Below are 12,702 nucleotides of genomic sequence, written 5' to 3'. Positions count from 1 at the left end.
TACTACTTCCTTCACTTCAAAATAATTAAATTATTGGCATATGACACAACTCTTCAGAAAAATCTTTTACCACATAAATCACTATTATCTTTTTAATTATTTTTAAATTATTCTTCTAAAAAATGTGAAGTACTTAAGAATTCATTAAATGAAAGAATAAAATTGAAAAAAATTTACATATCTCTTAAAAAATAAATAATTTATTTATGTAAATATTAAAAAATAGCTCCACAGTTGATTTATTTTGGAATTAATGTTAAGTACTTCCATTCCCAACTTGTCCTATAGATATCTGCCAAACCGTGAACTCCAAAAGTCTACTATTCAAAAGGCTTCCACATCTCCAATCTTAGCTTACAATGGAAAATCAAATAGTTGCAAAAATTCCCACAAATATTTCCCTAGAATTGCAACAATTTTCATGTCTTCCAGATGAAATCATCATTGAAATACTCTTAAGGCTTCCAGTTAAATCTCTCTTGAAACTAAGGTGTGTTTCAAAATCTTTGTTTTTTTTACTATCAAGTTCACAATTTATGAAAAGTCAAATCAATTTTTGTGTTAAAGAATGCAAGGATGTGAATTTTAGACTTGTTGTTGCAGTGGGTAAAATGTGTAATATTTACTCTCTAGGATTAAAATTTGGTGAAGTTGATTTCCCTTTGAAACACCCTTTTGGATCTTGTAAATTCTTGGGATCTTGTAATGGATTGATATGTTTAACACCAATGTCATTTAAGCTGATGTTGTGGAATCCATGTACTGGAAAGTACAAAGAGTTTCAAGATTCATATGTTCAGAGTGTTGGAAGTTGTTATATTAGGTATGGTTTTGGTTATGATGTTGTTAATGATGATTTTAAGGTTGTTAAGATTTTTAGTTTTGCTATAGATGAGGTGAAGTATGAGAATGTTGTGAAGATTTATAGCTTGAGAGGTGATTCTTGGAAGATAGGTGAGGGGTTTGTGAGTGGTTATATGAATGCACAATCGGGGGTGTTTGTGAATGGATTTTTGCATTGGGAGGTAAGCGATTGTCGCGGTTCGGGTGATTGTTCTGAGATTATGACGTTGGATTTGGCTACGGAGACGTATGGGGTAATGGGGTTTCCTAATTGTGAAAAGGGGAATGTTAGTTGGGGGTTGAGTGTTGTAGGTGGGAATTTAGTTGCTTGTTGTAACTATTATCCGAATAGAACGGATATGTGGGTGATGAAAGAGTATGGTGTGGAGAAGTCGTGGACTAAGTTGGTCTCGTTGTTGTCTCCTTTTGGTCGTATGGGTTATATCTCGCCTTTGTTTGTGTCGGAGAATGGTGATGAAATTTTAGTGAAGCTTGGTACGGATATAAGTTTGTATGAAACGAGGAACGCTTCATACAAATCCTTGGAGATTCATTCAGCAGGTTATCGTCTTCAAGTACAAGCGATTACTTACATTGAGAGTCTAGCTTCACCTCATGTTGGTGATGACTGGTGAGTAAGTAAGTAGCTTGGGAGATTATGACTTTGAATTTGGTTGATAAGACGCATGGGATAATGGTGTTGCTTAGTTGTGGAAATGGAAACTTTCGTTGGATGTTAAGTGTTTTAGGTAGACGTTACCTAGTTGCCTGCTGTAGCAATTATCCCGATAGGATAGATCTGTGGGTGATGAAGGAGTACGCGGTGAAGAATATCCTCTCTTCTCCGGTCTCTCTTTGGTCGTAGGGGATATATCTCGCCTTTGTTTGTATCAGAGAACGGTGATGAAGGTTTAGTGAAGCTCGGTACAGATATAAGTATGTACATACAACAGGAATGCATCACGTTGTTGTCTTCAAGTACAAGCAGTTACTTACATTGAGAGCCTAGCTTCGCCTTGTGTTTGCATTAGATGTTGAAATAACCTCTTGCAGAAATAAAGATTACGGTTGCATACAATAGATCCTTGTGATCCGGCTCTTCCCCCTCTGGGCTGCCCTTTAGGTTGCGTTCGATGTTGTATTTTTGCAAGCTTTGTCTTGTTAATAGGTTGTCAAATGTAATGTTTAATGCTAAGTTCTTGTTATTAAACTACTTGTTTCAATCTTCTTGCATAGTTTAAGCACTATATGTTTATGTTCTATAACAAGTGTATTCATTAGCCAAATTGATACCATATTGTGATATTGATTGACAGTTTTGGTTGATCAGATATCAGAATTCAGAAGCATGCTTATGCAGATTAGTGTATTTGGTACTACACATAGCTGTCAGCTACATAGAGGTCAATTCTTCTTTTCTAAAAATATAAAAAAATTGGGTTGCTTTCACATCTAGATCATGATTGAAACATGAATTTTAAAATGTCAATCACTTAACCAATAAGGTAATTTTATTTATATCATTTTTTAAATATAATAAATTTAATATATTAAAAAATATATTAGATAATAAATAGTATTTAATAACAAAGATAAATGAGTACAAATAAATAAAATATACAGTAATTTTTAAACCTAAACAAGCATTATTAAATATTTATTTTATTAACATAAACAAGTAAAAAATGAACAAAAAAAAAAATCTATTAAGTTAAACGTCAATTGTTGAAGGTGGTGTGGAAAGCTTATTAGAATTCATGGACATTGAAACACATAGGCAGATAAATTCAGATATGAATTAGTCATAATTACAAGGATTAAAGATATGAGAAAACATTTCTCTCCAAGATTAATTCAATTAGGAATGCATTCAATTTTGATTTAGTGTTAAAAGCAGAATGCACGACAATAGTTTAAAAAAAATTAATATTCAAGTGGAAAAAGTTAGATTGAGGTAGGGTCCATTATCTATCGAATTTCAAACCATAGGACATAAAGAAAAAAGGTTAAATTTAATTAAATATAATAAAGGAGTGTGATGTGACATCTTTTTGTCTTCAATCGAAAAATAATATATGGAGGTACATTTAAGATTTGGGCAAAATATTTTCATTTTTTTGTCTTCAATTCAAAAATAATTTGTGGAGGTACATTAAAGATTTGTGCAAAATATTTTCATCCTTTTTGTCTTCAATTCAAAAATAATTTATGGAGGTACATTAAAGATTTGTGCAAGATATTTTCATCTTTTTGTCTTCAATCCAAAAATAATTTATGGAGGTACAATAAACATTTGTCCAAGATATTTTCATTTCTATGCTGTTTGATATGTTAATTGTCTGCTCCACCTTTAATCAGAGATCGAGGGTTCGATCCTGGGCATGGAGAAAACTCTGTTGGGACTGCTATCTCCTGAATGGAGTCCTACCCGGTGTGAATTCGAATTAGTCAGGCTCCAATGTGGGTATCAGACACCGAATGGAAAACCAAAAAAAGAAGATATGTCAATTGTATATTTTCATCTTATCTTATTTATTTTTGTATTTTTCAAATTTGAAAAAATATATATTTGAGCTAAAAATCTATCAAAAATAATTTTTTTATCTAAAAATAAAATTAGCACACAATTTTTTCTGGACTCCACTTATTATTATTGTTTGTTATTAAGTTGAGATTATTAGGATCAAGAGAGGGAAAAAGGAGGGGAAATTTTCACTTATCTTGTGGATGGAAATATTGGAATTTACTAATAATAGAAGAGCATACACATCGCCAACCCCCTTAATTTGGCATTAATTTTAATTTTGGCATCTTAACTGTCCATTGTTCATTTTAAACATTTAAACTAATGTTTCGCTGTGTCTTTTTTATCACTTTTCGCTGACATGATAAAATGAGTGTGACATACCCCCTTAAAGTGCATGAGAAGCTTATTTAGAAGATTTTTATTTTTATTTTCTTCATCTTCTTTCCCATTGTGATCCACGCACATGATATATTTTTACTGATTGTGTAAAAAGTATTAAAATTACATAGTAAGACACCGGTTAGGATGTTTAAAATGAACGGTATGTAGTTAAAGTGCCCAAATAAAAATCGATGCCAACTTTAAGAAACTGTCGATGTATTCGACCACAATAGGAACTTTCTATCTCTCTAAGTTCTAGATTTCTTCTTCTGATAAAAACGGTTTTTTATTTATATTACAAAGATTACAAAGGCAGAGGTTGTGGCTGTATCACTACAGATGATGAAGATCTATGTTGTACAAGCTGGACATCTCAACTAGAACTAATATAATATGGGTGAGAGAGAGTCTGCGTCACCTTTCAAATACTTGGAACTCCATTCTGGTCCGCACACAAAATCACTAAAAATGATGGTGGAGATTTCCAAAACAGTACAACAATAAAGATAATATTATTTAACTACCACCATTCCTAGCTATTGCATCTGCTAACTTATTCTGCTCTCTGTACACGTGATATCTCTCTGAGTTATATATTTCCATTGTCACTTCAATTGAATCCAATATTTCTAGTCTAGGTATGAAATATTGATTTTATTTTGTTGACAATGTTATGAAAACATTCAGAAAAAGGTAAGTATTTAGGATTTGTAAGACTAAAATAGTTCAAAATAATTCTGTGGTATTACTAAGTCCTTGATCAATAAAAATTTACATGCAATTAGTGTTTATATCAAAATAAATAATTTAACTTCAGAAATTAAAAAAAATGAAATGACAATACATATGTTCCCCTAAGAAATTATTTGATTGCAATCACAAGAAAACGAATGAAAACAACAAAAGCTTAGTTTATGAGCAACAAGGAATGTCACTTAATTTGTCTTTATGTTTTGAGTAAAACATCAAGTAACTCCTGAACTATGGTCAAATTTGCTACGACACACTTTAATTTCATGGGCCCCTATTATCCTGAATTAAATTTTAGTGTGTTTTCATCAACTTTTTTAGCTGATGTGACATATTTTCTCAAACTTTTTAGTTGATGTGGACCTCATTTTATGTAATAAAGTTGTCATGTCAGCATAAAAGGGTGAAAAAATATGCTAAAATTAAATTCAGGAGTAACAGGGCTCCTGTAAAGTTGGTGTATCGTAGCAACTTTGACTATAGTTCGAGAAGTATCAAATGCTTATCTTTTTTTTAAAAAAAAAAAAAAAAAAACTCTCTCTTCACTGACAAATTTTGTCTTGGTTTGAGACAACATAAAAAATATCTATGCACTTTGTCATTATTGTAATGTTTCACCTACCTCATAAATCTACAGGAAATGTTCAAAAACCAGAACAATGAGCTAAGTGGTCTCAGGGGCCGACCAATGTGCAATTTTGTAGTGTCTCAGCATCCATTAAATACGATGCAAATTCGATCTAATTATATAAGAAATGTATAAAAACTGATATAGGATTTACAAAAGAATTCTGAAAACTAAGATGATAGCTGAGTGCTTTGATTTCCAGGCGGAATCTTAAATCCTGAATCCACCACTGATGTGGTCTGATGATACCTAACTCATCAATATATGAAACAACTATGGCCTTTACATATTCATTAATTTGATGTTGCAGCCTGCCCCATTAATCTAATGGACCTTTTCTAATAAAAACAGTGACTAACTGGTTCAATAATGCCTAACTAATCAGTATATAAGGAGCCATATAAGCATCACATTACATTCTTCTGCACTTTTTCCTTCCCCTTTCATAATAGTACCAAGCCAAAAGGTACCTACAAAGATGGAAGTTAAGAACAAGTACGTAGCAATAAAACCAAACATAAATGGTGCACCAGAAGAGTCAGACTTTGAGATAAAAGTCGAAAACCTCTCACTTATAGTTGAGACAGAGTCTAAGGTGGTGGTTGTCAAGAACCTGTTTGTATCGATTGATCCTTATCAGATAAACCAGATGAAGAGCCAAAGTTCATCACAAACATCGATAAGTTATGCAACTGCCATTACTCCTGGCGAGGTCATTGACACTTATGGTGTAGGAAGAGTGTTGGTTTCTCATCGGCCCGACTTCAAGAAAGATGATTTGGTAGCAGGGCTACTTACCTGGGGAGAGTACACTATAGTAGAGGAAGGTTCCCTGTTGAATAAGTTGGATCCTAGTCTGGCATTTCCTTTGTCTTACCATGTCGGAGTTTATGGATTCTTCGAAGTGTGTAAGCCAAAGCCAGGGGAGAAAGTTTTCGTGTCTGCTGCTTCTGGTTCAGTAGGACATTTAGTAGGACAGTATGCTAAATTACTTGGATGTTATGTTGTTGGCTCTGCTGGTAGCCAAGAAAAGGTAAATTTTCTTAAGGAGACACTTGGATTCGAGGATGCATTCAATTATAAACAAGAAACTGACCTCAAATCGGCTCTCAAAAGGTGTTTCCCTCAAGGGATCGATGTCTACTTTGACAATGTGGGAGGCAAGATGCTAGAAGCAGCAGTGGCAAACATGAACTCATTCGGCTGGGGTTATTTCTGAGTACACGAATGCTAGGACACGAGCTGCCCCAGATGTGATGGATATAGTCTACAAGAGGATTAGAATCCAAGGATTCCTAGCAGCTGATTTCATGCCAGTGTATGCAGATTTCCTGTCGAAAACAATTGAGTACCTCCAAGATGGAAAACTTAAGACCATCGAAGATATCTCACAAGGTGTTGAAAGCATCTCCTCTGCTTTTATTGGACTGTTCAATGGTGATAATATAGGCAAAAAGATTGTCAAAGTTGCAGATGAGTGAAAAAAAGAACAAGCATCTCAAGTCCTTTGTGTGACGTGTGAAGTTTCTGCTGGTAAATCTGAGAGCATTATCTTGGAACACCAGAGTAAGGAAAGAATTAGGATAACTTTTTTTTTGTGGCGACACCATGGTACGAATTAGAGTATGAAAGAGGAACATTCTGACTCCATAACACGAACTAGAATATGAAGAAAGAGAGACATTCCTAAACGCCTTATAGCCTCCTTCTTATCAGTGTGGCGCGCTACACACCCATAAACAGGACTCTACCCGACGCGATTTTACAGACACCCTAGGACCAAGAACCGTGCTTTGATACCAAGTTTGTCACGACCCGAATTGGGGTCCTGGCCGTGATGGGGATCCCGAACCATGAAGGCCCGAGAGCCCTTCTAACTTGCAATCATATACACCATTCATTTACAAAAAGGAACTGCGGAAATACAAAACAAAATGGAATCATGGTCGATATCATAATTCAATTGAACAATCTGGAATGGAAAACATAAACCTCTAAACAACGTCTAATCGAAATCTCTAACAACTGAAAATGACATTTGTCTGAAATCTGGGATAAGCCCCCAGTCGGGCCATGAATCAAAATGAAACAACAATAATAAGTTCTAATACAGGGAGTCTCACCAATTGCAACTTCCGACGCACTCAAACCTATTGTTGAACTGGACCCCGAGATTGTGCCTCAGATCATGAGATGGAGGGGGGTCAATACAGATGTACTGGTACGCAGAGCAATCCAAAATAATGTACTTTTATATACAACATAGGTGAGAGCATTTCATAAAAATGTTAAGCAAGAAATAATTTAAAACACATGGGCAACTTAAAATAATCATTCAATGCAAACCTGTAGATGTAAAACCATTCTTTATTTTTTTTACTTCTGAGGTAAGTGTTACACCCTACATATTTGAAAGTTTCCCACCGGCAATATGGGATCCGCCATTAACTCGACGGTCAAGCCCCCAACCCAAGTTTGCCGCAAGGGTTGAAGTATCTGAATCTGATACAGCCCAGGGCACTAGGCCAGCGTATAATAATATACCCGTATCGGCAAAACACGATTTCGAACAATGAATCATATGACTCGTGCTTCTTCGGGTAACCACTTAACTCTCTTAGTGCCTAGTTTTTAACCCATTCTAAACATGCGTCTTTTTGAATTCAAAATCTGAAATCTAAAATGAAATTTGTATCCTGTTTTGAGTTTTATCATGACTTTATCTGATTTGGTATCGTCATACCAAGACTTGCAAGTCATAATTCTGAGCCATAAAATATCCTTTACAGCTTTCTCTTTCAAAATACAAAGGTTAGACCACCATACTTCAAACAATTCCGAAAGATTCATTCTTCCAAAACATTTATCAAATTACGCAAAGGTCATTCTTTTTCAATCATTTCAACAAACATGTGGTGGTCATGAGTTTCAACAACCCATGGAATTTTTTTCATATATATATATATATATATATATATATATATATTTTCAGCACTTACCAACATGTAAAACCCTTTCTCTTCAATTCAAAAATCATAATCAAGTCATAAGCAAAGTCAAGGCTTTTATATTGAATTATATTTCCAATAATACATTTCAAACACATCATATCTTACGAAGTTAAGAGACTTGTAAATAAGAGAGGGATTTTAAATAGTTCATGCTCTCAATTCAAAATTCAAACTCATCAAACTCATACATATATCTACTTAAACATGGTTATAAATCAGATTTGGGGGAAAGGCCTCAATACCAAATTAATATCATCAAAAACTTTAAAAGCATGAATTTAATTATAAATCCAAAACCCCCTTTTTGTAAATTCATAATTTCTAAACCTTTAACATGATTAATAAGAATTTACCATGCCCATGTAGATTTAGGAAAATCCCACGTACCTTAGATTACAAGGTTTGAAGAGTAGAACTCGAATTTTGATTTGTTCTTTAGAAATCTTGGACTTACGAGATTGATTCTTGATCTTGAAAGAAAGCCTAGTTTCCATTTTACTCGAGGAGAGGAATTTAGAGATTAAAACTGATAAAAGAAATGAATTATAGAGTGTTTTGGATGATTTAAATCATGTGGGAGAAGTTTGGGATGACCAAAAATACCAAAATACCCCTAAGGAAATAAAAAACGCCGCAGCAGTCCCTCTGTTTGACAGACTGACATGCTGAAGTAAATTGGGTATAACTTTTTACTCCGATGATGAATTTTGACGAAATTAATTGCGTTGGAAAGAGGACTCAATGTCCTTTCATTTGATATATAGAAGGCTACCCAGTTCATTATATAACAGAAGTTATGCTCGACAAAAATTGATCTAAGTTGAAGTGTCCACTAAAACGTACTCGATGGAGTTGTTTTCAACTCGTCTTTGAGTTAGGGGATTTTTGTGACCTCAATTTGTATCCAAAGGTATTCCCACAATGTAGGATTTATCACCACACATATATTAACAAAGAATCATCTAGTTCGGTCAATATGCGTAGGAACGATGCTTCCATTTTTAGTCCAAAAAAAATGTGGGGTGTTACACGGGGTGGCTGAACTTAGTGTTATCTTGTATGTATTTTGGGTACAAGAATCTGTATAAATGCAACAATAACTTCACCACAAGTTCATGTACAAAACAAGAAGACTTACGAAGTTTCTTAACACTTCAATACAAGATTATGAATATTCTATCCAAAAAATGTGTTAAATTTCAGAAAAAAAAAAATGAAACAGAATTTTAAGGTCAAGTCCCCCGACTTCACGGAGTGTCCTTAAGGAATAATTTTCCTCACTGCACCCGAGGTTATGGAATCTTCCTTCTAGGATAAAATGGCCTTCAATCCGAACAACAACGGTACATCAAATTATTGGATTCAACGAACTCACTCAACAACTTAATGATCACATAGAGTTTTTGTTAATAATAAGAGAGTTTTTGCTGTCAAAATTGATACCAACAACTGAGGAAAATATTAGGTATTTATAGCCTAAAGTATATCGTTTTAGAAAGGATGCATTGGTTCAGCATAAAGGCACCTTTTCTGCAACAGTCATGTCCCTGCGTTGGGACTGCACTGGAGATGCGTCTGGACTGCGGCCGCATGTGACGTTTCGCAGATTCCAGTGAGCAACTGCACTACGTATGCGCCATAGGTCGTATACCTGCGCTGCATATGCGACCGCATGTCACCCTACAACGCGAAACAGTGTGCCTCTTGTCACATCCCTTTGTGATGTGCGTTGCATATGCATTGAAATGATGTCCATTTGGAGAAAATTAATACTTCTAGATTTTGGATTAAATTTTCATGGCCAAACGGCTACTAAAGATTTGTGCAAGGTATTTTCATCTTTTTGTCTTCAATCCAAAAATAATTTATGGAGGTACAATAAACATTTGTCCAAGATATTTTCATTTCTATGCTATTTGATATGTCAATTGTCTACTCCACCTTTAATCAGGGATTAAAGGTTCGACTCTGGGCATGAAGAAAACTCTGTTGGGAGCGGTATCCCCCGAATAGAGCCTTACCCGGTGCGAATCCTGATTAGTCGGACTCCAATGCAGATATCGGACACCGGATGGGAAACCAAAAAAAGAAGATACATCAATTGTATATTTTCATCTTATCTTATTTATTTTTGTATTATTCAAATTTGAAAAAATATATATTTGAGCTAAAAATCTATCAAAAATAATTTTTTAGCTAAAAATAAAATTAGCACACAATTTTTTCTGGACTCCACTTATTATTATTGTTTGTTATTAAGTTGAGATAATTAGGATCAAGAGAGGGAAAAAAGAGGGGAAATTTTCACTTGTCTTGTGGATGGAAATATTGGAATTTACTAATAATAGAAGGGCATACACATCACCAACCTCCTTAATTTGACATCAGTTTTAATTTTGGCATTGAACTGTCCATTGTTCATTTTAAACATTTAAACTAGTGTTTCGTCTTTTTCTATCACTTTTCGCTGACATGATAAAATGAGTGTGACATACCCACTTAAAATGCATGAAAAGCTTATTTAGATGATTTATATTTTTATTTTCTTCATCTTCTTTCTCGTTGTGATCCACACACATGATATATTTTTACTGATTGTGTAAAAAGTATCAAAATTACATAGTAAGACACCAGTTAAGATGTTTAAACTGAACGATATGTAGATAAAGTGTCCAAATAAAAATCGATGCCAACTTTAAGAAACTGGCGATGTATCTGACCATAATAGGAACTTTCTATCTCTCTAAGTTATAGATTTTTTTTTTTTTTGATAAAAACGACTTTTTATTTATATTACAAAGATTACAGAGGCAGAAGTTGTGGCTGTACCACTACAGACGTTGAAGATCTAATCTCTACTAGAACTAATATATTATGGGTTAGAGAATACATATGTTCCCGAAGAAATTATTTGATTGCAATCACAAGAAAACGAATGAAAACAACCAAACCTTAGTTTATGAGCAACAAGGAATGTCACTTAATTTGTCTTTATTTTTTTTTATTTTTGAGTAAAGCATCTAGTAACCTCTGAATTAGGCCAAATTTGCTACGACACACTTTAACTTCATGGGATCCTATTATTCCTGAATTAAATTTTAGCGTGTTTTCATCAAACTTTTTAGCTGATGTGACACATTTTCTCAAACTTTTTAGTTGATGTGGGCCTCATTTTATGTAATAAAGTTGTCATGTCAGCACAAAAGGGTGAAAAAATACGCTAAAATTAAATTCAGGAGTAACAGGACTCCTGTGAAGTTGGAGTGTGTCGTAGCAACTTTAACTATAGTTCTAGGGGTATCAGATGCTTTATCTTTTTTTTTAAACAAAAAAAACCTATCTCTCATCACAACTTATCTCTGCCTCCTTGTGAGGGGCATGGCCTGCTGTTTAAATTGTCTTGTTCTTAGCTATTTCTCTAAGGCATCTGATACTGACAATTTTTGTCTTGGTTTGAGACAACATAAAAAATATCTATGCACTTTGTCATAAATCTACAGGAAATGTTCAAAAACCAGAACAATGAGCTAAGTGGTCTCAGGGGCCGACCTATGTGCAATTTTGTAGTGTCCCAACATCCGTTAAATACGATGCAAACTAGATCTAATTATATAAGAAATGTATAAAAACTGATATAGGATTTACAAAAGAATTCTGGAAACTAAGATGATAGCTAAGTGCTTTAGTTTTCAGGCGGAACCTTAAATCCTGAATCCGCCACCGATGTGGTCTGATGATACCTAACTCATCAATATATGAAGCATCTATGGCCTTTACATATTCATTAATTTGATGTTGCAGCCTGCCACATTAATCTAATGGGCCTTTTCTAATAAAAAACAGTGACCAACTGGTTCAATAATGCCTAACTAATCAATATATAAGGAGCCATATAAGCATTTCACATTACATTCTTCTGCACTTTTTCCTTCCCCTTTCATAATAGTACCAAGCCAAAAGGTACCTACAAAGATGGAAGTTAAGAACAAGTACGTATCAATAAAAGCAAACATAAATGGTGCACCAGAAGAGTCAGACTTCGAGATAAAAGTCGAAAACCTCTCACTTACAGTTGAGCCAGAGTCTAAGGTGGTGGTTGTCAAGAACCTGTTTGTATCGATTGATCCTTATCAGATAAACCGGATGAAGAGCCAAAGTTCATCACAAACATCGATAAGTTATGCAACTGCCATTACTCCTGGCGAGGTCATTGACACTTATGGTGTAGGAAGAGTGTTGGTTTCTCATCGGCCCGACTTCAAGAAAGGTGACTTGGTAGCTGGGCTACTTACCTGGGGAGAGTACACTGTTGTAAAGGAAGGTTCCCTGTTGAATAAGTTGGATCCTAGCCTGGCGTTTCCGTTGTCTTACCATGTCAGAGTTTTTGGATTCAGTGGACTTGCTGCCTATGGTGGATTCTTCGAAGTGTGTAAGCCGAAGCCAGGGGAGAAAGTTTTCGTGTCTGCTGCTTCTGGTTCAATAGGACATTTAGTAGGACAGTATGCTAAATTACTGGGATGTTATGTTGTTGGCTCTGCTGGTAGCCAAGAAAAGGTAAATTT

At 34.6% G+C, this 12,702-nt stretch overlaps 2 protein-coding genes and 1 pseudogene across 2 annotated transcripts; all 3 read left to right on the top strand.

Annotated features, from left to right (window-relative positions):
* The first annotated feature begins 276 nt into the window (after window positions 1–276).
* LOC107864287 (F-box/kelch-repeat protein At3g06240) lies at window positions 277–1,738 on the top strand. Its single transcript, XM_016710618.2, has one exon. The coding sequence runs from the start codon at window positions 360–362 to the stop codon at window positions 1,476–1,478; it is 1,119 nt and encodes a 372-aa protein (XP_016566104.2). The 5' UTR covers window positions 277–359; the 3' UTR covers window positions 1,479–1,738.
* Window positions 1,739–5,038: 3,300 nt separating this feature from the next.
* On the top strand, window positions 5,039–12,700 carry LOC107864288 (2-alkenal reductase (NADP(+)-dependent)-like; the record flags this gene model as incomplete). The annotated part of the gene is made up of 2 exons (XM_016710619.2): window positions 5,039–5,562; window positions 12,032–12,700. A coding segment is annotated over exon 2 (588 nt), but the record flags the coding sequence as incomplete, so codon positions are not given.
* On the top strand, window positions 5,556–8,675 carry LOC124896963 (annotated as a pseudogene).
* Window positions 12,701–12,702: the final 2 nt, after the last annotated feature.

This window comes from Capsicum annuum, chromosome 3 (assembly GCF_002878395.1).
Source record: "Capsicum annuum cultivar UCD-10X-F1 chromosome 3, UCD10Xv1.1, whole genome shotgun sequence".
NCBI lineage: Eukaryota > Viridiplantae > Streptophyta > Magnoliopsida > Solanales > Solanaceae > Capsicum > Capsicum annuum.
This window is presented reverse-complemented; position numbering and strand designations above follow the sequence as displayed.